General features: G+C 41.9%; 3 protein-coding genes across 5 annotated transcripts; 2 read left to right on the forward strand and 1 right to left on the reverse strand.

Annotated features, from left to right (window-relative positions):
- The first annotated feature begins 2,264 nt into the window (after window positions 1-2,264).
- LOC105283385 (tyrosine-protein phosphatase non-receptor type 23) lies at window positions 2,265-11,804 on the forward strand. The gene is made up of 15 exons (XM_011346109.3): window positions 2,265-2,894; window positions 3,130-3,332; window positions 3,502-3,824; window positions 3,921-4,033; window positions 4,135-4,520; window positions 4,749-5,096; window positions 5,204-5,427; window positions 5,521-5,756; window positions 5,836-8,020; window positions 8,109-8,641; window positions 8,767-9,045; window positions 10,480-10,664; window positions 10,739-11,040; window positions 11,115-11,270; window positions 11,396-11,804. The coding sequence occupies exons 1-15, from the start codon at window positions 2,808-2,810 to the stop codon at window positions 11,518-11,520; spliced, it is 5,685 nt and encodes a 1,894-aa protein (XP_011344411.2). The 5' UTR covers window positions 2,265-2,807; the 3' UTR covers window positions 11,521-11,804.
- On the reverse strand, window positions 11,705-16,474 carry LOC105283386 (dolichyl-diphosphooligosaccharide--protein glycosyltransferase subunit STT3A). 2 transcript variants are annotated; one of them, XM_011346111.3, is made up of 12 exons: window positions 16,347-16,474; window positions 15,683-15,842; window positions 15,427-15,594; window positions 15,187-15,347; window positions 14,736-15,125; window positions 14,502-14,655; window positions 14,163-14,401; window positions 13,821-13,985; window positions 13,478-13,666; window positions 13,100-13,319; window positions 12,749-12,937; window positions 11,705-12,668 (listed from the first exon to the last, which is right to left on the reverse strand). In XM_011346111.3, exons 2-12 carry the CDS (start codon window positions 15,777-15,779, stop codon window positions 12,523-12,525), a joined length of 2,118 nt encoding a protein of 705 aa, XP_011344413.1. In that variant the 5' UTR covers window positions 15,780-15,842; window positions 16,347-16,474; the 3' UTR covers window positions 11,705-12,522. The 2 variants fall into 2 exon arrangements, with proteins under 2 accessions (XP_011344413.1, XP_011344412.1); XM_011346110.3 differs by having other exon boundaries at window positions 16,228-16,470.
- A 351-nt stretch (window positions 16,475-16,825) lies between these two features.
- On the forward strand, window positions 16,826-24,149 carry LOC105283383 (nuclear pore complex protein Nup205). Of its 2 annotated transcripts, none has more exons than XM_026967970.1 (10): window positions 16,826-17,028; window positions 17,403-17,584; window positions 17,715-18,131; window positions 18,377-18,668; window positions 18,748-19,470; window positions 19,559-22,813; window positions 22,895-23,145; window positions 23,301-23,540; window positions 23,638-23,839; window positions 23,932-24,149. In XM_026967970.1, exons 1-10 carry the CDS (start codon window positions 17,019-17,021, stop codon window positions 24,147-24,149), a joined length of 5,790 nt encoding a protein of 1,929 aa, XP_026823771.1. In that variant the 5' UTR covers window positions 16,826-17,018. The 2 variants fall into 2 exon arrangements, with proteins under 2 accessions (XP_026823771.1, XP_026823772.1); XM_026967971.1 differs by having other exon boundaries at window positions 17,019-17,028; window positions 17,418-17,584.
- Window positions 24,150-24,154: the final 5 nt, after the last annotated feature.

A 24,154-nucleotide genomic window follows, 5' to 3' on the forward strand; every position in this document is an offset into this window, starting at 1 on the left:
CACTTAAATATTCTGTAATGTTCTATAAACTGTTTTGGGATTACGCTGCGACGAATTTTTCCGCGTGTTTCACGCTAAGCGCGTTCAATATATGGTGTCTTATCGTTCTTCACAAGTTATTATTCGTGACAATCGACTGTATTTTTCTTTATTGTTTGGCAATCCCATCAAATAGTCTGGCGATCACATTGGAACGACGCGCTATCTCACTGTAATAATTAAATATGTATTAATCGTAAAATACGAGGTATAAAATATTTCTTACTATCAGTAATATAGTTTTATATATTACTGAATAAACATGCAGTATTTAAAAAATGGAAAGGAAAAAGATAGGTGGTCCTAGGATCGCGTGATCGAAGCGTGTTCGATAGCGGCGAGCAATTAGAAGCGTCGCGGCAAGAATCAAAGACTGACGGTAATACGTAAAGTGATATGTTTTTCGCTGCGGGAAAATTTGGAGCGACCGCTCGCGCTTGCCGCAGCGCAGTATATATTGGGTTGGCCAAAAAGTAATTGCGTTTTTTTCCAATAGATGGACATACATATCTTGAAATGTAACTAACTTCATTCTAAACCGCAAATTCATTATGTAGGTTCACAACTCACAGTTCAAGCTTGTTTTAGAAAAAGAAAGTACACGATTTCGTTAACAATTGTTTGTTTGCCGTCGATTTCAAAATGGAAAATCAAAAAGAACATTTTCGTCATATTTTGTTTTATTACTTCCGAAAAGGGAAAAACGCTGTGCACGCTCATAAAAAGTTATGTGATGTATATGACGAAGATGCTTTAAAACTGCGGCAGTGTCAAAATTGGTTTACTAAATTTCGATCTGCAGATTTTAATGTGAAAGATGCACCACGCTCAGGAAGGCCAATCGAAATTGATGATGACAAAATAAAGGCACTGATCGATTCCAATCGGCGGTTAACGACACGAGAGATTGCTGAGGATCTTAACATATCGAAATCGAGTGTTGAAAACCATTTAAAACGACTTGGATACATTAGTAAGCTCGATATTTGGGTACCACATGAGCTGAAAGAAATTCATCTCACTAAGCGTATTGACATCTGCGATTCTCTTTTGAAACGTGAGGAAAATGATCGATTTTTGAAACGTATGATAACAGGCGACGAAAAATGGATCGTCTACAACAACGTCAAACGAAAAAGATCGTGGAGCAAGCGTGATGAACCTGCTGAAAGCACTTGAAAGGCAGATATTCACCAAAGAAAGATTATGCTGTCAGTCTGGTGGGACTTTAAGGGTATTGTGTATTTTGAGCTGCTTGCAAGGAATCAAACCATTAATTCAGACGTATACTGTCGTCAACTGGATAAATTAAATGATGCCATCAAACAGAAACGTCGAGAATTGGTGAATCGCAAAGGTGTTGTGTTTCACCATGATAACGCTAGACCACGTACAAGTTTGGTCACTCGTGAAAAATTGTTGCAGCTTGGATGGGACGTGTTACCACATCCACCATATTCGCCAGACCTGGCACCATCAGATTACCATTTGTTTCGTTCTTTGCAAAACGCCTTGAATGGTAAAACCTTTACTGCTGATGAGGATATCAAATCGTTCTTGGAATTGTTTTTTGCTGAAAAAGACAAGAACTTTTTTGAGCGCGGAATCATGAAATTGCCTGAAAAATGGCAAAAGATAATCAAACAAAATGGACAATATATTGTTTAATAAAGTTTTTGTTTCCCATGAAAAATTCGCCTTTTATTTATATTTAAAAAAACGCAATTACTTTTTGGCCAACCCAATATATACTACGATGAAAAAAGATCACGCGTTAATAATATGTAATACAACATTGATAAATATTCCACAATATTCCGTACTTTTGAGATCCACAATTATGGATCTATCGTGAACATGAATCAACCGTCGTTTTACCACACGAACTGAAAGTGGATCTGGCATGTAGTTCCGCCGGCTCTAAGATGGATCCAGTTGGCGCCACTGTACGGGAGCGTAATACGGTTACAAGAAAAACGGCGGCCTGGCCCCTCTCAGGTTTCTTTCTCTCTGGTCGTAGTTTTAGCGCGAGACCAGCTGTAGTTTTCGGTCGATACTATAAGTCCACGTATTGTAACCGCTGGCCGGATGGCGATGCCAAGGCCCTCTCTTTTTATACAATAAAAAAAAATCGCAGCGTTTCCAATAATTCTCAAATATGAAAACGTCTCATTTTAGTTTACTTCGTCTTTTGAAACACTCTATTGTGTATTCTTTTCCAAACATATTTATTTAACAGTGACATAAGTATACAATTATACGTAATAATCTCCAAAGCAAATCATAAAATTTCCTCCTCATTTAAATCGGCCTTTAACTCCATAACAGTGACTCTCATATTACACTATCTGTCATTTCAATTCCCCTCGATTTTTCTCAGCAAAATTCTGCGCTGCCTTGGTAACATATTCCTGCGTATTTCAAATTCCAAAATAAACAATGAATATACATTTATTCCCTCGTAGCAGTATTCCATCGTAGATTTTCCCTTTACGCGTATTTCCTTTTGAAATGAGAATCCTCGATCTTCTTAACCTAGTTCTCATGAAGAACTGCCGTCGCCCGATGTGTCCCGATTGGGTACGATCCTAGCTCTTTCGTCACGAGTGTATATACGGTACGTGACGGAACGAGTGTACGTACGTATGTATGTATGTACGTGTTTTCGTGACCGAATCCATTTTCGTGTGTACTATTACGCTGACAGATGACCGACTATCAGCAGCCGACGATCCCGACGGAGTGAGGACCGGTGCGAGCGGCTCGACATGGAGGCAGTGCCAAGGTTGCCGATGATATGGTTCCAAGTGAAAGTCAGCCCGGAACCCACCACTTTCGGACCGAAGCTCAAACAGGTACGACACGGGTTACGTCCGCGAGTTTACGTCCACGTATCTCACTCTGTCCAATTAGTCATCAGCGCTCGATCAGCCGTTGTCGCAAGCTCGCGCGAAACTCGCGCTGATAAGAGCGATCCGCGCGATTACGAGCGTCCCCCAGATATCTGAATCGTCCGATGGATCTGCCTCTGTTTACCACCATTCTATTATGTCGTTTTCATTTTCTCACACCGTTCTCCTCCGTTTTTAGTACATACGAGACTTTTACAATGAGGATCCGGAGTCTTACAGCAATGAGATGCACCAGCTGGAGAGCCTGCGCTCGATGGCAGTGCGACCACCCGTTGACATGGCGGGCTGCGTACTCCTGAAGAAATATTACTGCCAGTTGCACTTCCTGCAGAGCAGGTTTCCCATGGGCAAGGATGGCGTGGCCGCAGTTATATTCACATGGTACAACTTTCGTTTTCCTGCATTATGTTTAATTACGTGCAAAGTACTGTGTGTGTATTCAGCATTTTGCTCAATGTTGATTTGATGATCCGAAACAGTCAGTTGTACATAGAGTTATATGTCTGCCAGTTTTGGTGTCTATGATATAAATTGTGTCCTTGCTTTTCAGGCGAGACACGTACGCGAATATGGTGTGTTCGATGGCCAACATTCGTTTCGAGATGATATCCATTCTGTATAACATCGGAGCGATACACAGCCAATTGGGTGCGCGTACGGAGAGGAACAGTGCGGACGGCATGAAAATGGCGTGCACTCATTTCCAATGCGCAGCCTGGGCGTTTGAGCACTTGAAGAACAGCTATCCTCAGCCGTCCGGCGTGGACCTGGCACCAGAATTGATGACCTTCATGCATCAGCTTTGTCTGGCGCAAGCCCAGGAATGTATATTGGAGAAGAGTATGCTGGACAATCGTAAGCCGACCATCGTAGGTACGTCTTCGATCATTCAATTGTCAATTACGCCGATCAGTTCTTGTATTAATTGCTTAATACCGTTATATTGTACAAGATGTATGTATTGTGCAGCGAAAGTCGCACGGCAGATAGTGGATTACTTTACCATGGCGCTAAACACGCTGGAACAAGGTGGCAGCGAAGATGGGACCGTATCGGATACTGTGGGTACCAAGATATACAAGGTAAACGGACAATGCAATTATTTCTTACTTTTATAAACCTAAAACTGTTTCTATTAAAAACCTTAAGAGACTTAAATATAATAAGTACACATTTGTTACAGAGTTGGAAACGTTACGTCAAGTTTAAGAAGGCATACCACTTGGCCGTCACGTATCTTTACCAGGGCCTCGCTGCTGAAGAGCAGAGGAAAATGGGAGAGCGGGTAGCCTTTTACAACGCCGCGTTAGCGTCTCTCAATGATGCACATGCGATCTACGACTTTGCGAACGTGAAAGAAGAAAAAGCCGCAGTGGAGGAATCGCTCACCTTCACGAACGACGTGATAGAAGGCAAAAGAAAAGCGGCTAAAAACGAGAATGAGTTTATCTATCACGAGGAAGTGCCAGAAAAAGAAACCTTGCCCACGGTGAAAGGCGCTTCCTTAGTTAAGGGAATATCGTTCAATATTAATGATCCGGAGGTGTCAGGGCAGGATATATTCGCGAGGTAATTATATTTTATATATCGTTTTAGTATTTCTTTTTGATCTTTTTATTAATGATAATTTAAATTATTTTAATTTGTATTGAAAACGTACAGGTAGCATGAATAAAAAAATTACTTTTTTCTTTATAACTGTTTTTTTTTATTTTGATTCGTAGATAGTCATAAGTAAAGTTTAATTTGAAAAGATGCTGTGTAATCATATATTTTTAATTTAATTTAATTTTATAGATTAGTTCCCATGAAGGTACACGAAGCTAGTTCTCTCTATTCCGAAGAGAAAGCCAAGATATTGCGTTCTGTGGGAACGAAAATTGAAGAGAAAGATCAGTATCTCAATACTTATTTGACTTCTTTAAAATTGGAACACATGAACCTGTGGGATCTTGATGCGCAAACTCCGGAATGGGAATGCTTGCCCCTACCAGAAGAATTAGTCGAACGATGCGCGGCGCTCAACGCAAAACCGAACGTCATTCAGGATCTGGTAGATATAATGGGGAAATTGTCCGAGACGAGCCAAGATGTCGAGAGAGTGTTGAAAGAAATATCAAAACTTCTGTTGGATGAAGAACAGAAGTACGAAAATGAAAAATTGTCATCTAGTTTCATTAAAAGCTTTAAGTTAACATCGTTTACACACAACAGTAATTAAGAAAAATATTGATAAACTTGATTTTTTATAGAGAGAAGCAATACCAAGATGCAGTGGGCAAAAGGCCACCGTCGATAGTGGCAACAGATTTGACTAGGGAAGCTAAAAAGTACGAGGAAGCTCACAACAAGGCCTCTGAGAGCAATCAGGCTCTTCATAAAGCAATAACGATGCACGTAAAGAACCTAAAAATTCTCTCACAGCCATTGGCTGATTTAATGGCGCATGTCCCGTCACCGAGCACATATCTCTCAGGTAAGTTTTTTCCCAACGATATTGAAATTAATTATAATAATATAAGCGATTTATTGAAGCGGTGCTCGAGATAATGCCCGTTTGTTCATTTAGATCAAAGTTCTGAAAAGTCTCAGAGTGCAAGGGAAATAGAAAAAATGCATACGAAAGAACTGAAACGTATTCTAAATAAAGTGGACGAAATGCGAATGCAGAGGCTCGACTTGCACACGAAATTACGAGACCAGATCGCACAGGATGATCTAACACGCTTATTGGTCACGGCGACATCTGAATCCGCTCCTTTGGATCGTCTGTTTGCAGATCAGCTTGGCAAGCATCAAAGTTTGGTGAGGGAAACGAATTTCGTATAGTACTTTCTATATTTCAACACTCAATATAATCTAATCGTAAAATTGAATTGGACAGGTGAGCTTGATAGAGCAGAATCTTGCCGCGCAGGATAACATACTGGCGGCTTTGACAGACGTGTACGCACAGACTGCCAACGTGCGGAAGAACGTCGATGAAGTACTGAAACGCAGAGAAATCACGGTATCCTCCTTAGTAGCGTCGTACGACGCGTACGAGGACTTATTGGCGAAATCGAGTAAAGGTTTAGAATTCTACCGGAAATTGGAGATAAATGTCTCGAAGCTATTGCAACGAGTCAAGAGCACGTGTAAGGTGCAGGAAGAGGAGCGAGAGCAAATACTCGCGCAGGATAACAAGAACACGTACGAAAAGACTGATACCGTACCATCCACTTATGATCCGGGACGTACTCGATCCAGTAACGGTCCGAAATTGAAAGACTACTTGAACAGCAGGGTGGAAGGCGGCACCGGTTATCAAAATCCGTACTATAATTTGTACAAGGGACACGCTGCGACGATGCAGATGGACTCGGTAGCGAAATCATTGGTGAGCGACGTCGCGGACAAGATGCAATCCCCAACGGTGGCTGCGTCGGAAGTGCCCTCCTCGTCCGTGAAATCGTCGCAGCATTACTATTCCGCGACATATGCTGATTATAGAACGAACTCGTACGCGTACGGTGCTCAGAATTACTACGAAAACCCGATTGCCAGCAGCACCCTGAACCAGAACTACCTGCCGGCCAGCAACACGAACGCCGCGAACATCTACCAGCAACCAGTCGCGCCGGCTGCGGACGCGTCCGGTTCGAACATGCAATATCCCGCCAATTCCTACCTACCGAACGGACAAGCTCTACCCACACCCGCTGCTGGACAAGAGAAATTCCGCACTGCTACGCGTTCCAACTATGGTGTCTCCAACACCGCTCTGCAATATGATGCTTACCAGTCTCCAGCGGGCTACGGCAGCTATAATATCGCGACGCCATATACATCTAATCAAGAAAACTCTGCTATTGCTGCTGCTGGGATCAAGGGCGCAACAACGGAGATACCTCCAAATCTTCAAAAGGTTCAAACAATACCGCAGATGCCTACTTCTACGATCAACGCCGCGAGTAGCGGCGGCGCGGCGACCAATGATCAGAGTCGAGCTTACGGCGTTGCGCAATCGGGTCAGCAGAGAACAGCTTTGAACCAGGAGTTGCCTCTCGGTGGCCAAAGTGCCGTTAGGCCTCAGACACTGCCAACGAAGGACAGCACGCTGATGCCGAACTACTCGCTGCCTCAAACCGGCACTCATCCTGCTGACATGGCGTACCCGCAAAACTATCCGAGTACCGCGTATTATAGTCCAGCAGACCCGCAGACCCAGCGAGTCCCGTATACTCACGGCACGTATGACGCGAGCACGGTCGTGCCACCAACGCAGTACGCGCAATCGCAGCAACCGGCCGCGAGCAATCAGCAGCAACCCGTGCCGCACTCGGTAACGCCAGCGAATGAAATCGCAGCGGCGTACTCGGCATCGAGCTTGCACGGTGTTAATCCTGTCCAGTATCCGCAACAACCCGGCGCGGAACGGAGCAAACACAACTACGCGGACAAAGCGTCGTGCGGTTACGGTACGACGCAGGTGAATCCCGTCGCGTCGAATTACCCAAGTACTTATCAGAATTATCAGGCTGGCACCGTGACCGACACGCCGTATCAGCAGGGCAACGCGTTACCCACGGACGCGTCCAGTACCTATGCGTATTTGAACAGCTCGAACAGCACGGAAATGATACAGAGCCACGTGAAGTCGACCACGGTGCCGAGTTACACGCAATCGTATCAGTACTCGCATCAGGGTCCCTACTCGGGATACGCGCAGTATCCGAGTTACTCGCAGGGTCAGAGCTATGCTTACATGCCGAGCGCTCATGGAACGAATGCGATGGCGTACACGTATAATACGGCTAATCAAGCGCAAGGCTACGCTTACGCACCCAATTCTCAAAACGTGCAGACTACTCGAGCGTTGGAAGCGACCGCCTCGACGACGACGGTCTCTGACGTCACGGCCAGCGGTGTTTATCAGCAGCAAGAAACGAACGCGAGGTACACGAACGCGGGCAACAACGCCGTGGTCAGTCAGACACCGTCCTCGCAATACAGTCCAGCGTACTCGCCTCAAGCGGGAAGCGACACGTATTACACCACGCCGTACGGTCTTCAAATGCAGGGTCAAAGTACGTTGTATCTTAGTAATAATCTCACCGTTATTTGTTCTTACATATTATTGTTGTGCCCACAATGTAATAATTCGTCACGTTTCAGCTGGCTCGGTCACAAGACCTGAGAATTATACCAATTACAATCAGACGTACATGCAGGCGGTCAATAATGGGACAAGCACAACGACAAGCGCGAATCCGATGAAGCTCACGACTAAATCCGACGAACCGAAATCAAACGTCGATCTTCTTGCCGACCTCGACATCACCATAAACCATGCACCTCTTGTGCCAGAGGTGCGACCTCTTTCCACCGTGCAGAAGAAGGAGGAGACTGATCGATCTACAGAAAATGGCAAAGCAGAAAAAAACGAACAAGAGAAATGTCAAAAGACTGAACAGGAAGCGACAGCTTCCACCGAAGATAAAAGTGACCACGAAAATTTGCAAATCGTATGGGACACTTGGTACAACGACGTTCAACCGAAGAAAGATCCTCTTGGAGAACCGGCAACGTTGCAAAAGTTCGTTAACGACGTGGAGAAATACGAGAAGTTTGTAGATAGTTTACTTGTGAAGACACTAAGCGGAGCTACGAATCTTGATATCAAGTGGAAGGAAGTTCAAGATTTCGAGGTAGGGTCCAAAACAATTTTATTAATATTTTATGGATCCTAAATGTTTAATAATCAGATATGTTTTGTAAGGATATGTTTCAAGGAACGAATACGTACGAGTTTCACACAAATTCTTTTCTTTAGGAACGAGAAAATGGAAAACAGTCGAGCACCGTGGCATTGGCTCATTCATCCGAAAACCGAACAGTGGATTGCATTCCGTATGATACTACAAGGGTCCAGATATCTTCATCGGATGTCTCGTCGTACATAAACGCATCTCACATCATGGAAATCACACAGTGGATACCTACAGCATTTATCATTACCCAGACACCTTTGCCGGACAAATTAGATGTATTTTGGACGATGGTCTGGGAACAGGAGAGTGAAGTTATTGCATGTTTGGCGTCCGATGCTCAGGTTTGTGACTATACAAAAAAATACGTATTTTCATAATGCAAATTTAGAAAATGAAAAAGAAATATTAGGGGTGTGATTTAGTTTTGAGGGTTTTTTTTGCTCAAAAACGCATGTATTTAAATATGATAATGAATGAATAACTTAATCAAAATATTTTCCTTCCTTTTCTATAACTTTTTCCCATCTTTCTGGCAAGAGATGGATGGATTCCACGACAATAAAATCACTCTTCTTTTGAGTTGATCCATTCGTCGACGAATTTTCGCACTTCTTCCAAATTATGAAAGTGTGTATCCTCTAAAGCGTGTTTCATCCACCGGAACAAATAATAATCGCATGGAGAATACGCGGGGTGCGGTAAGACTTTCCATTCAAGCTCTAATAGTGTTTCTTTCACTGATAACGCAACGTCAGGTCGAGCGTTGTCACGAAGAAGAATCACTTTCCGTCGTTTACTCGCAATTGGTGGTCGTTTTTGGTCCAATGCTTGCTTCAACTTGTACAATTGGTGTCGATAACGATCAGCCGTGACAGTCTCATGCGGATTTAACAGCTCATAGTACACTATCCCACCAAATACGGAGCATTACTTTTGAACCGTGAATATTGCGTCTCGGAGTGGATGTTGATGGTTCGCCTGGATCCACCCATGATTTTCTGCGTTTCGGATTATCAAAATAGATGCACTTTTCATCCCCAGTAACAATCCGAGACAAAAGACTCTTCTTTTTTTGCCTGGCGATCAACGAAATGCAAATGTTCAACCGGTTCGCAATGGCACTTTCCGATAATTCATGTCGAACCCATTTCTCTTCTTTCTGAATTTTTCCCATTTCATGTAAATGTTTCGTAACTGTTGTACGATCAACATTTAATGCTCTGGCAAGTTCTGAAGTGGATTCTGTTGGATTTTCGTGCAATAATGCTTGCAAATCTGCATTTTCAAGCTTTCTTGGTTGTCCCGAGCGTTCTTTGTCCTTCACATCAGTATGACCACTTTTAAAGCGTCTAAACCAGTATTCACATGTCTTAATTGATGGGGCAGAATCACCATAAGTTTCCACAAGAATTCTATAACCGTCAGCCGCAGTTTTGTTTTGATTAAAAAACAAAAGCAACGCATGTCGAAAATGCTGTTTCGGAAGTTGCATTTTTACGATGATATAATAAACACGACTGTTATTGCATCTATTGCTATAATGCTACTAAATGTGATGGATAATGTCAAGACTGTAAGAAACAACAGTTATCGGAAACAGCTATTGGAACAAACTGACACTACAGCCATCTGTTGCAAAACCCTCAAAACTAAATCACACTTCTAATATATATCACGAAATTATATATTATATATTGTTACGTAGCTCTATATACATGCAATATCTTTTTATTGTAATATTGTTCACACGTTCTAATAACATAATTTCTTTGTAGCTCAACGCGGAGCTATATTGGCCCATAAACGAAGAGAGTAATTTAGATATAGGCAATTTCACGATTTCGCTAAAGAAAATAGTTAATCATACAACTTACATTCAACGGACGCTTTCCGTGCAACACAACAAAAAGAAATCGGAAAGAATCATTGTACACATGCAGTTTCTCGTGTGGCCTTCTAAGTAAGCTGACGATGTTTAACAAATGAAATTTTTAAGAAACGCGTACAATTGCGTTAACACGTTTTACTTTCCAGCGGTTTTCCAAGTAGTCCTGGAGCTCTGCTGGCATTTTCAAGCGATGTGATGACGGAACAAGCATTACGACGTTGTTCACCCAAGCCCGTAGTTGTACATTGTTTGGACGGCGGCTCGCTGAGCAGCTTGTTTTTGGTAGCAGCTGCAACAGTATGCCACATTCGAGCGGGTTGTGGAATTATAGACGTGCCACTGGTCTTTAAAGGGCTTGCAAAGTGTCGCAAACAAGTTGTGAATAAAGAATCGTTGTTATTTGCCTATAGACTAGTATTGTACCACGCTCAAGATATTTTAATGAAACGTAAGCAACTGCAATTTCTGTCGTAAATATTTCAAGGAAAACTACTCCAATAATATACTCCTTATTTCCGTCAGGCGGCATTTTGTCATCTACTCGATCCACATTTGAAAATTTTGACGGATTTAAAGGGAACAAGGAGAAGACATTAAGGAAAGTGCAGTGCCACCCATCGGATGATTTTCTTCATAATCTCGGCGTGGGAATGCACCGTACTGATCCCGAACAACAAGGTGTGCAATTATCGAAATTATTTATCAATCAATTTATAATGTAAATCTTTTAAGCAGCTCAGCATCGCTGAGCGTTATTTATTACTTAAATATTTCAGAGTATTTCTAAATTACTTTTATTTCAGGGAAAACACAAGCGACAAGTGACACCATGTCAAGTAAAGGTTCAACATCATCGCAAGAAAAACCTAATGGCGGAGTCATCGATCCCTTGAGTCAGTTGGATCCTTTGTGGTCTATTAGAAGATAATTACACAACGCTAGGAATGTAAATTCCTCTATGCAGCTTTAAACGGACGATTATTTAAACGAAATAGCCATTCCTATCTTTGTTAAAGTGATTGAGAAAACACCGATATAGAATTTTTAAGATAGCTTGTATAAATAATGTTATATAATGGCATAATAAGAAGAGGTAATATCTCTCTAAATTAGCCTTGAAATAAAATACATTTATTCAAGTATTTGCTAATTCTTAAGTTTTAACGCGGTTTTACAGTCTGTTAAATATATAGAATAAAAAATATAAAACACATGCCTCCTACTTGTATTCATTCTCATATTTATACATCTCAATTGGCCTAGACAATGTAATCTAATTACATTGTTTTCCCTTCGTTCCTCGATATAATTAGGCTGTAATGTACGGTTAATTCATTTAGATAAATTTAAAGTATCTTGCACTCTTACTTATCGCTGTTAATAATGTAATGTTAAACTTAAACGTCCCTGACCATATCTCGTAAAAAAAAAACTAATATAAACTATAATATAAACTTTATAAAGAACATTTTTTACTCAAAATATTAATTTTACGCATAATTCTTGTACAAATGAAAATACTTTCGATAATATATTTGCTCGATAATGCAGCGATATTGGAGGCGAGAAATATTTGTGTGACAGAACATATATTCCCTCTTATACATATACTTAACGAATAGATACTAATATTTATAAATGAATACGGTGTCCCAAGTCATGTTATCCAGTACTGTGACTCAGCAGACCAGTACGCCGAAATATACGCCGAACGTATGTTGCAAAATTACCATTGCAAACTTGCAATAAGTTGCGACACTTAGATTCATGTCGTTTATCTTTTATATCTCGTTTATAAAACTTTTCTAAATGTCTCTCACGACGGCTGTCGCGAAAAACTTGTTCGTGAAAAAAATCAACGTGAATAGCGATAGATTTATCAAATTATATGGCAATAGATTCTTGACCATACTGGATGCATCCGAGTACTTTAAGCTCCTCTGTTCCGTAGATCTTTCACTTTGTAAATTCGCACGAGCCAGTGCTCAGTCGTGTACGCCTCTTCCAATGTGTTCAACTCGAAGTCCTTGTTTCCGATCTCCATATTCCTTACTCTGTCGTAACCAGACGGTTTGCCTAAAACCGTTTTGATAAAATGAGCATTGCGCCGTAGATTTTTGTAACCCGATATAACCTGACGAAGCAAGCAGTCTTACCGCCTTCGGTGTAAACCTGGCCGAATCTGTAGTAACACATTTTGTACATGAGACAGTTGAGCAAAATTGGAGATCCTTCCTTGTCAACTCGAAATTCGCCCGCGGCGTTATAATAGTCCCATTCGGTTATGGATTTCCCTTTCTCCGTGCTACCGCCGATGCGCACCATCCATAGGAACTTGTTTATGTCTAATCAACATGCAAAAAAAAAGTAAATTACTAAATCGTTTTTTAGTAATACACAAAAAGCGCACGTGTAATTTCAGGACTGGTTGGGGCGATCGGCTTTTAGCCGTGAACAGTGGCAGTCTGAAGATCACAAATCGATTGTTACGTTCGGATTACACTCACCATCCGAAGAGTAGCCGGTGAGCCCACCGAAAATTACGAGAACGTAATTGACATCCAACTCTCTCATAATTTCGTAAGCCTTTTCCTCGGAACTAGCCATCGCCTGGCCGACTCTTGATATGTGCGTGTTATTCCATGTGTTATTGTCTACTAGAATGGTACGATTCGCCATTGCGGTTATCTGATAGCCGTAATCCCACCAGGACATCACTTTAGCATTCTGAAAAGAATGAAAACGTTTTTACATCTCAATATATCTTAATTTTCTTCGATTTTCAATCTATGTTTACATGCACATCTATTATTCATGGTGTTCCGGTAACTCAGTAATCCGGTACTCGACCGTTTGCGTATGAAGTATAAAGAAACGACACTTGCCTCAGGTGTATTCATGCGCAGCCAGTAATATGCTTCTCTAAAATCATCAAAAATCATCCGACCACCGTCGGGCGACCGTGCAGACAATACGATGCTAGGCGAGCTATAAGCTTCTGCCGTAACCCATGTGCAGTGGAGAGTATAGGAAAAGAAGAGTATACACATCACCACGATGAAAAATGTGGCGATCTAAAAAGAAAATATCAATTTTGATTAATAATCATTCTTGACTCAATATATTACTCAATATTATCTTCTGCGTTTATATATTTAAACGTATACTTTTTAATTATTAATTATGCCTTCAATACATCTGTTAACAAAATATTAACTTCTAACTCACTTCACTCCTCAAGACGTAGTTGCTTTCGAACTTTTTGGCTTTCTTATCGACAACCTTTCCAGTTTCAACTTGTTTCATATAAGTGACTAACAGAGAGGAAGCTGCAATCCCACCCAAGATGCACATTACTGGAGCGAGTACTAACATTAAACGTACCATCACTCCCTAAAATATTAAATGAACACTATTTAAATATTGTAGAAAAAAAACAATACAAAATAAATACATGTCTAAGAAATAATGATCTACAATATACAATGAAGAAACATCTTATAATGTAAGATATGTGCATTTTGTAAGCAGCTATGTGAGTGCCGTAGATATAATTTTGCGTTTACTTACAGCAAAGTATAAACTGGTAACTCCATACAAAATTAGGAAAATATTTGAGTCCGTTAACTTAGAAAAACAGAAATATAAGCCTGACGGGAACAAAAACACGAGTATTTGTAGATCAAAGTAGAAGGAACTCCACGACGTCGGCTGATGTTCCGAAACTGAAGCAATTATTGGAATGTGATTTTTCGCGTAGGATGGATCAAGCAGCGAGTAAAAGCGGCCGGTCCATGGTGATATTTTTCCTTAAAACAATTCAGCAAAGCACACACATGGATATCATGAATGAAATAACACATTTGTACATTAAACGAGGAACGAGCTAAAAAAATGTGCGATCCATACCTGTGATGGTTAAAACAGCACCAACTGTACCCGATATAGTGACTACTACAATTAGGAGGGCACGGAACAGTGTTTCAAACTCCTTCTGGGACAATTTGCTTCGCAAGTAATCCACCAGCGCGTGTATCTGGCAGAGGCCAAAAACGCCCAATGCCTAAAAATAAATAAAATATGATTTCTAGTCGTCTAATGCGAGTATCTTTAATAGTGCATTATGAACACGGTGACACTTACAAGCATGTGCTCGGAGCTCTGGACAGGTTGAAAACCAACGAACGAGATCTGCATGGAGAGAATCGTTCCTAAACAGTACAAGATACTGTACGCGATGTATATCCTATGGGAGAATCTGCCGGTCACCATTAAGGTCAGTACGTGCAGAGGGATCAGATTGATCAGAAAGACGTATCCACCCCACGAAGACACCATGTAGAAGTACGCCAGCGCGGAGCACGTTGCCCAACATATAGCGCCCGTTTTTACAGCTTTGATCCACATGTAGTACGTGAATAGCATACAAAAGATCGCTATGCCCTCATTGTCGTAAGATCCGGCAACTGATCGAGATATGTATCCGGGTACAATCGCGATCATCGCGGCTGCGAATAGGCCTGACGCAGAATCCTGCGAGAGCAAAATAAACATGACAAACCATCGCGGTTTGTTTCGAACGGTGAAACTGTACCTTCAACTCTTTGGTAAGCAGATAAGTGATAATTGTCGTTAAACTGGAGAACAATGGAGCAAGGAAGACACAGATGTTGCGTATGTCCAATGTAATATTCAGCAACCATGACATACGATACAGCGCCGCTGAGGTGACCATCAGACCAGGATAAATCGTCCCTGAAAATTGTTTTTAATATCAAGTTTTTTCCTGAGAAGCGAAGTATTGTATCGAGCTTTGCTGATGCACGACAGGTACCTCCTATTATCCTGCCAAGCGGATACCAAACACGGTCATCGAACCAGTTATGAAAGCTGTAGAATCCATTTTCGGCTAGATACTTTGTCGTGCGATAATTGAAGTAGGGATCAAACTCGTGGATAACACTTTCGAATCTTAGCACTGAGAATAAACGTGTTGCAAATGCTGTAAAAAAAATAATTGGACAAGGTTAATCGATTCTCTGTTCTCTGTTGACGTAACGAACAAAAAGTAGCAATAAAATTACACTTACATAAGATTGCTGCCAGAGAGAGCACGGACAACTTTAGCAGCGTCTCTTGTTTCTGCCCTGTCATGCGCAAACCTCTCGCTTTCACTAACGATACCATATTGACGTTGAGGAACGTACAATAATTCCAAACGAAATAAATCCCGTATCTTATAACGTCAACCTGCAAACAAAATGAATCTTATTTGAATTTGAATTTTCATGAACATTTTTTTATAAATATTGCATGTGGCGCTATCGATTGTCAAGAACCTTGTGTCTAACGTACAGAGCATTTGGGTAATTACAAGCATTCGAGTAAATTTAAAATATTAAAAAAACAACGGGCGATTTCAGATATCCAAAAGCTAAGCACATGTTCGTTATTGTTTAAAACAGGTTAGAGTTGCATGACGAGTAAACAACGGCGCGCGCGTGGCTAAATTGATGCAACGAAGGTCCCGCATTAAAATAAACGCGCGTTCTTAATTCCGCAACGTCTAACGCGCTATCGGAAGGACACATGCATCCTCAAACGGGCCCGGGTAAATCCATCATTGACCACGTACACAAAATTACCGGCCGGTGACATATGTACTACACGTCGAGTCACACATATTAATCTTCCGTATCGTACGTGTGCTTAAACGACGCGTTAATAACTGCCAAAATTTCGCGTGAAACTTACGGAATTACTATACAACAAATGCGCGAACACAATGTGGCCATTTAAAAATTATTAACTAAGAAATGTCAGGCAATTCCAAACGCGCGAAAAGGCATAGATCACGACCTACACGACGGGGCAGTTTGAGAAGAAAAAAATTAAAAGCTACGTCTACCCGGTCCGGTTGACGTTTCAGCATACTTTCTATCCTTTTTTTTCTTTCAAGTAAAAGAAGGAAAGAAGTGGTGCTTGCAGCATTTGTAGCGCCAAATGAATCGCATATTTGTGCGCGATTGCAGCGTCATCTGTAAACGTGACATTGATAAATATTAGCATCAAATACAATACATATCCCTCGAATATCTTAATATTACACAGAGGCTCTTTCTGTAATTTTTAATATTAATTATGACAAATTATTTTTCAAGGTTTTGACGCTATGCGTTTACAATAATAGGAAGTTTGCATGAATCGTTAGCGTCAATACACTGTCTTATCTTTAGAACTGATGTTCGATGTTTCTAACCATGACTCCGAGACTCCGAGTTTGCACGATTTGTTCCCGCCAGAGAACCGGTACTGACCGGTACTTGTGTCTTGCACGATATTAATATAATTGTACTGCTCTTAATTATAACGATTCGTTTCTTGTAATTTATTGTTTATGTAACTTCGTGTCTCTAACGTAAAAAAATGTCCGAAGGTAATTACCATTCAAGCGTATTTTGTAATATGTCACACATTACGCTTAACCTCCAAAATAATCTTGTGCATTGTGACGTTAACGAACAATCTTTCGAAATTGAATCAATGTTAAGTAATAATGTTGAAACAACATCGCATAATTAAGAATTAAAGTATCCTCGTTTTGTATTAATTGGTAGAATAATAATTTATATACTCTTCGCATGAGCTATATGCACATGATATCTGAAAGATATAACTTTTGTCATAATATATGTTGATATATTGACATTTTTATGGTATTCTGTAGTCTACATTAATAAAATCTCAAAATTTATATTTCTTTTAATACGTCTGCATTCACAAACAGTAATTTTGTATATAAAGAAATAGTTTTGTTTTATATAGACAAGGCAGCAATAACAGAAGATATGTGGACTCCATATAAGGAATTACAAAGTCTCGTCGAGAAGTATATAATATCAGTTCCTGATATTCAAGACCCACAATATCATGAGCTTACGGAAGCTTTACGAAATCATAGACAGAATTTTCTTACTATCTTAAAAAATCCGGTAAGCGTACCTTTTATAATTATTATTAGATGATTGATTAATTGATACCTCATTATTCAAATTTTTTATTCAGATAATATATACATTTACATATTCTGTGAATATTAATATAAGATATTTTATATATTAGCCAAAAAACATGAAAAGTCGGGAGGAAATTAGAAAAGGAGTTACTGACGGTATAACACTACCTGGTTTGGGTCACCAAATATTATCGAAGGAACTAGTGGATGAGACTCTTATCATATCAGACATGTATGACTTGAATGAATTCATGGCACTGGATCTCCTTTGTACGGCTCAACTTCAAATGCCGCATCATCCTGGATTAACGCGCGGTTTAACGGCTGTCCTCCTTTACTACGATGGAAGGAAAGCACTGACATCAGTATTGAGAACATTGGTACACACTCGCATCGGCCACAGTTGGGCAGTGGATGCACCAGTCGCACTTACCAGACACATTACAGACTATACAAACAAATTGCAAGAAGATGGCCTGTTGAACAGGATTTTATCCCTATTGGAAGAAATGGATCCTACTAAGGTATCGCATTAAGAAAAAGGATTTTGCAAGATGTTATAATATTTTATTTTTCACAAAAAGAACTGTAGAATATTTGTAACAATAATTTTAATTGTCTTATGATTTATTTAAATGAATATTGTTTTAAAATAGTGTTAAATAATATCGATTTGAAGAGTCAAAAAAATATAATAATAATATATGAAAATAATGTCTTCTGTAATTCGCTAATCAAAGTTCATTTCTCTAATAATAATTTTGTATAGGAGCAAGATATGTTGCAACAAAATAGAGCATTGGGTGGAGCAAAGCATCATCAGATGGTTATGAAACTTTACAACGACACGCGACAAGACCTGGCCGATATCTTGTACTTATGGTCTGCTCAGTCGTCTCTACCGAATGCGATTCTGTTTCGTCTGCTATCTATACTGCAGACACGCCAAGTAGAGTCCGAAGCAGGTGAAGGAGGACCTGACAAAGTTACACTTGCGCTCATTATGGCGGTTTTGAATTCGCTCAATTTTAGCTTCCTGCACAGTCGTGAAAATGGCGAAGGTGCGTTGTAACGTTCTATCACTAGCATTTCAATGTGTGTAGAATTCTTTATGTAAATTATATATTTTCCGTGTTTCAGAATTAATTAATTCAATGCCGTTAATAGCAGAGAGGGAAGCGCTCGAGGAATTGAATCAAAAATTAATATCGACCAACATAAATTGGGAGAGCGCCGGATTGCGAGGAGTGATACAGTTCGCTTTAGCGATAGCCATAGTCACGATCAAGACGACTAGCACTCAGTTCCAATCTCAGAATATCACCACGGAGGACGAGATCTTGGTAGAGGCGGCTCTCTCTAACAAAGCTTTCCATTTTATGGCCGAGGTCTTGTTCAAGAACAGTTGCATACATTACGAGGAGTTTTACGTACGTTATTTCCACACGTTGATTTCCGACTTCATATTGCTGATGCCTGTCAAAGTCAAGGAATTGCGCAGTCGCGCCGACGAGTCCATGCGCTTGATCCAAGCGTTTCAACAGGAAGGCATCGAACCTCCGATGAATCTAGACAATCACTTCGAGTATCTAATGTTGATGGTAGCGGAATTGTATAAGAAAGATCCGCTAAAGTTGAATTTAGCTATGGATTATTGGTGCCATCATACTGACACGAGTCACGTATCAGCTCCTGCGTATATCAGTCGTCTGCCCTCCAGGCAAGTTGCTCTGTTCAAATTCATACGACTCGCCGGCGAAATATTGCCAGCAGGTTTGTTCGTTCCCTACATGAAGATGATCGCATCTCTAGCTTCGTCGCCGCAGGCAGCCAGACACGCGTTCAACTTTTTCAAACCCAATGGTAAGTGCAATTGTACAAATAAACTTGTGCTGACTTTATTATTTTCATAGGGAAGTTACAATAGAATGGACGCGCGTGTGTTACACAGGAACATCCGGTTCAGCAACAATTTCATGGGACCACTTCTTCAACTCGTTGAGCCGATACTATTACAATTTGAGGCAGGAATTGCCTCCAAGTCAAGACACAGTGTACAGGCAAAGGTGTCATCCGAAAGGAATCATGCCTCAAGAGGTCAAAGGTCTCGAAGCAGTGCTGCTGGTCGTCCAAGTAATAGCCAGAAACGATGAAATGTCGAGAGTGGCGATATGTGATCATCCAGGTTGGAAGGTCTTGCCGTCCCTGATCGGCTTGGTGAGCTGCGCGATGCCGATACCTCTGAAGGGCGTGCTAATAAGAACTCTCGCATCATTGGCCAGATCCCCAGAAAGCTCGTCGAGTGTTTGGCAAAGTTTGGAAGCCGCTCAGATTCTCTCTACTATACCAACGACGAGCAGCTATCAGCCGAGAGGCGTGCAAACGGAACTGGAAGAAATTGAGTCCCGGAACGAGGAGTATCCGTTAACGCGCGCCATGTTAGAACTGCTCGATGTGCTGACCGATTTCCCGATACCGCGTTTGCTGGGCGTGGGTCAGCGAAATCCCGGATTCGATCCATATTTACACTTTATCATCAACACCGTCTTCCTGAGATTTCACACCCGCTCGTACAAGAATCCTGCCGAGAAGTGGGAGGTCGCGGAAGCTTGCTTGAAGATATTCTCGAAATTGATAAATCAGTACGAGCCGACCGCTGAAGATTTTGTTGGCTGCAAGGTCGAGTTGCAGGGTGGCGAATCGACATTAGTCAATTCAGCGCCGGGATATCATTTGATGACGCAACTGCACACTGCATCCGAGTTGTTGCACGTGATTCTGTACATTCTGGATGAGGGCTGCCATCACTTCGATACTTACGACGGTTTCACGGGTAAAAAGCACCTGGAGAATTGTAGCCTTTACTGCTTGGAGATACTGGATCGCGGACTGAAGATGCAGAACAACTACATGGTGCAGTTAACGGTCATACCGTCCATGAACAAAATTATAACCGGACTGTCGCGTTTGCTGCTTGGCGTGAATCCCCGCACCGGCAAACCGGATCACATGATCAACATTGTCAAGTACGTCTCGTACAACTCGTGGCTACCGAAACAGGCGTTTATCGCTGTTAGCGTTATCCACGGCGTGACCAACGAGCCTGGAGCGGATTCCGACTTGCTATCGACATTTACGGCAACTTCAACTTTAGCGACGAACATCAGACACGGCTTCGTCGAGTGTCTAGACGTGGACGTGGTTTTGGAAGAAGACGACGAGATGACCGAGCAAAGCAGGCTGCAAGCCGGGAATTGCAAAGAGAGAATTCTATTATTACTGATGCACAGTATCACGCGGCCCGCGCCCAATCTCGCGCATTACCTGCTTGGTTTCGAAACGACTAAGGACATCAAGAAGACCATTATCCAGCAACCGGGAATCCTAGGATTTCCACGTACCTGTCTACATTCCATCCTGGGCATTCTAGAGCAGTCCCTCGATCGCGGCCGCGACAAAATAACCGAAGCTTGCTACTGTTATCTCCACACATTAGCGGCTAACAGTAAAACATCGACGCCCGTTCTCAGGTTCCTACGCACCACAAGCAATCAGGACTTTGTGCAGAGGCACTTGTCAAAGTTACCGTTTCAAGGTCCAAACAGATCAACCGAACTCGGCTGCATGTCATGGCTGTTGAAAATAGCGGCTATTGAATTGCGAGTTGCTGGCGGTAGTTTGCAGACCTCTCTGATTCAACGGTTGGTGGGAAGTTTTAATCAAGAGAGGGATCAGATCGTACCATCCCAGAAGCTCTTGATGGATCTGCTGCATTACATCGACTTCCAACTGTACTTGGAGCCCTCTAAGTCCTGGGAGTTCTTTGATCCGTCGCAAATCGAGGTGGTACTAGGTAGGTGTAGCACTCCCGTCGCGCTGCTGGGCGGTCCACGGCTCATTGATATCAGAAAGCTGCACTCGCTGATCACCGAGGAGCTAACGGTGACGCAAAGCAGCGCGACTGCCACCCAACGTAAGCTCATGCAGCAGGAGGTGAAGTCCATTCTCGCGCACGCGTTGAAGAAGAATCAAACTAAGGTCCTGTCTTACGCGACCGTTAAGTTCGTAGAGGGCTGGTGCCAGACTACGGAGATACTCTTCTCCGTCGCAACGAATCAGCAACTGCCAGCGACTCAGCGGCAGAACCTCTTGTTGAATCTTTCGCATGACTTGCTGCAGAAGATGACGTCCTGTGAAGCGTTGAGCGAAATCAAGACACTCGTGTCTGGCACGGTCTTGATGCTGCTGGTAAATCTGCGAAATAGCTTCGTGATCCAGTCGGACAACGAGTTAATGCCGTCGTCACCGTCGAACACCACCATGATGAAGATCATCCTGAGCCACATCCTACAGTGGATCATAAACGCCGGTGCCTCCTCGCAGAAAGTCGTGACCCATCTTTACGCAGCTCTATTGAACTTTTTGAGCATCGTCGGCTTAGAAAAGTCTGAGCACGTCAGCACGATCGACTCAATATACATCAGCCAGCTGGACAACTCACTGAACCGACTTATGCCCGTGCAGGAACGCTCGCAGCGTTACGCGACGATCCAGGTGATCAACAGTTTTGGTAATCAGCTGATGGACATTCTGTGCCACAATTGCTCAGGCGGGCATGACGTGTGCAAGATGCTCGCGTTGTCCTGCCTAGACAAGATCCTCGAATTGGATTGCGACAATGCGTGGATGATCTACTTGGCAAGCAGGGGCTATCTGAAGCATATGATCGATAGCTTATTGGAATCGGACAATCTGTTGCGCTGTATGTTGCAGCCGGAACCGCAGACCTTGCGGCCTTTATACTTATACGAAGCGAAAATGGCGATCTTTTGTAGAATGGCGTCAACGAGATTTGGCGCCGAGAGCCTCTTGGAGAACAAGATCTTACTCTGCATGTCCAGCATGTGTGTGTTCGATCATCATCCCGACGTGCACATAGGCTTCGAAGGTGGCGATTACTCGTTCATACCGTCAGTTGGGCAGCGATATCAGCAGATCTTCTTGCCAGCTTTGTATCTCTGCGACGCCCTGTTCACTACTCTGGGAACGGAAAATCAATCATGCGCCGTGCAAGTCTGCGGGTTTCTGCAGAGTCACAGGGACACTGTAGAAATGGCTTTGAGAAATGCGTTTTCGCATGCCAATGTACTTTTCTTGAAGGAAGTCGCCTGTCTTACCGGTGTAATATCCAGATCCGCCAACATAGGTCTGTGTACCTTCACCTACATGAGTTATTATTTCATATTTTATGCGTTTATGTTATCATAAATACAATCGCTTTTTTCAGATATGTACAAATTAGTGGATGAGGAATTGGCGAAGACAAATATAGATGATTATAAATTAGAGAACAGTACTGGAGTGAGAGAATTGCGGGCGCACCTGTACCGGCTGCAGAAACTGATGCTGTCACTGCTGCACAAATTTCAGTTGCAATCAATTCCGATGAATCATAATTATCAGCAGACTGACGCAAACCAACAGTATATCTCTTGCATACAGATAGTCGCCAACATCATGTTGTACACGCGTAATCAAGTATGTCTTAAAATATTGTATAGTATTATCATTATACAGAATGATCCACTAGAAACTAGTCTATCTTGGGATTTCCATTCCATTTGTATATAAATCATCTATCTGTAGAGATTTTTATATCACGTTACAAATATATCTTGCATCCCCATCTTCAGATGCAGCACAGCTGTATGGATCAGAAAATACGGAACGTCCTATTTGATCCTCATTTAACTCCGAAACCTGGAGGGAGACAGGACAAGATAAAAGATACGTCTGGAGGAGTGCATTTAGGCATGATAGTTGAACAGCTGGTTTCTGCAACAAACTTACTGCATACAGAGTTACCACATATCGACTCGCTAATAAAGAAGGCACAAATGGTAACGGACATGAGCACGACAGAATTGAAGAAGGTCAGTATCTATTATAGGATCAATAAAAGCTCTGATCTAACTTGCTCCCATACATAATATCGCAAAAATTTTAAATAACGATTAATCTTCTTGGCAGTACATGTCTGGAAACGAGGTAGAACTCGATATAGGGAAACAACGGCTGCTCGTGGAGCAACGACTAAATCGTTGGGTGAAAGATAAGCGACAGAGCATAAAGTATTGCTCTTTCATAATAGAGCATGCTTTATACATTCTTTGGAGTCACTTGGACTTTTATACCATGCAAGTAATATCGCGGCAAACTCAAAGGGTACATGGTGAGTAAAACATTCAACTTTTGATTATGAAAGATAGCGATGTTTATAGCGTGCAACTTTTAGTTCCTTAATATTGTAATTTGTCTGCGCAGTATCTTCAGGTGGTGTTGATGAGAGTATGATAGAGTGGAAAGTCTCGTCAGAAACTTTGATGGAACTGAAGCAGGGGCTCGTTTCCACATTTAGTGATACCTTTGTCACACAGTTACTGGATACGACGCACAGCGAGTACGCGACAGTGGACCGTAGCTTCATAGAAGCTCTTATCAGACGAATTAAAAGATTATTACAGTTTATAATTATAAAGTGATAAGG

Source organism: Ooceraea biroi, chromosome 2, assembly GCF_003672135.1.
Source record: "Ooceraea biroi isolate clonal line C1 chromosome 2, Obir_v5.4, whole genome shotgun sequence".
NCBI lineage: Eukaryota > Metazoa > Arthropoda > Insecta > Hymenoptera > Formicidae > Ooceraea > Ooceraea biroi.

Coding starts and splice junctions, on each gene's coding strand:
- LOC105283385 (XM_011346109.3), top strand. CDS start 2,808: ATGGAGGCAGTGCCAAGGTTGCCGATGATATGGTTCCAAGTGAAAGTC. Junction 3,333..3,501: donor GCCGCAGTTATATTCACATG/GTACAACTTTCG, acceptor CTTGCTTTTCAG/GCGAGACACGTACGCGAATA. Junction 8,021..8,108: donor TCTTCAAATGCAGGGTCAAA/GTACGTTGTATC, acceptor GTCACGTTTCAG/CTGGCTCGGTCACAAGACCT.
- LOC105283386 (XM_011346111.3), bottom strand. CDS start 15,779: ATGGTATCGTTAGTGAAAGCGAGAGGTTTGCGCATGACAGGGCAGAAA. Junction 13,320..13,477: donor TGCGCATGAATACACCTGAG/GCAAGTGTCGTT, acceptor CATTCTTTTCAG/AATGCTAAAGTGATGTCCTG. Junction 12,669..12,748: donor CCAGGTTTACACCGAAGGCG/GTAAGACTGCTT, acceptor AAACGGTTTTAG/GCAAACCGTCTGGTTACGAC.
- LOC105283383 (XM_026967970.1), top strand. Junction 18,132..18,376: donor AAGAAATGGATCCTACTAAG/GTATCGCATTAA, acceptor AATTTTGTATAG/GAGCAAGATATGTTGCAACA. Junction 23,541..23,637: donor GCACGACAGAATTGAAGAAG/GTCAGTATCTAT, acceptor TCTTCTTGGCAG/TACATGTCTGGAAACGAGGT.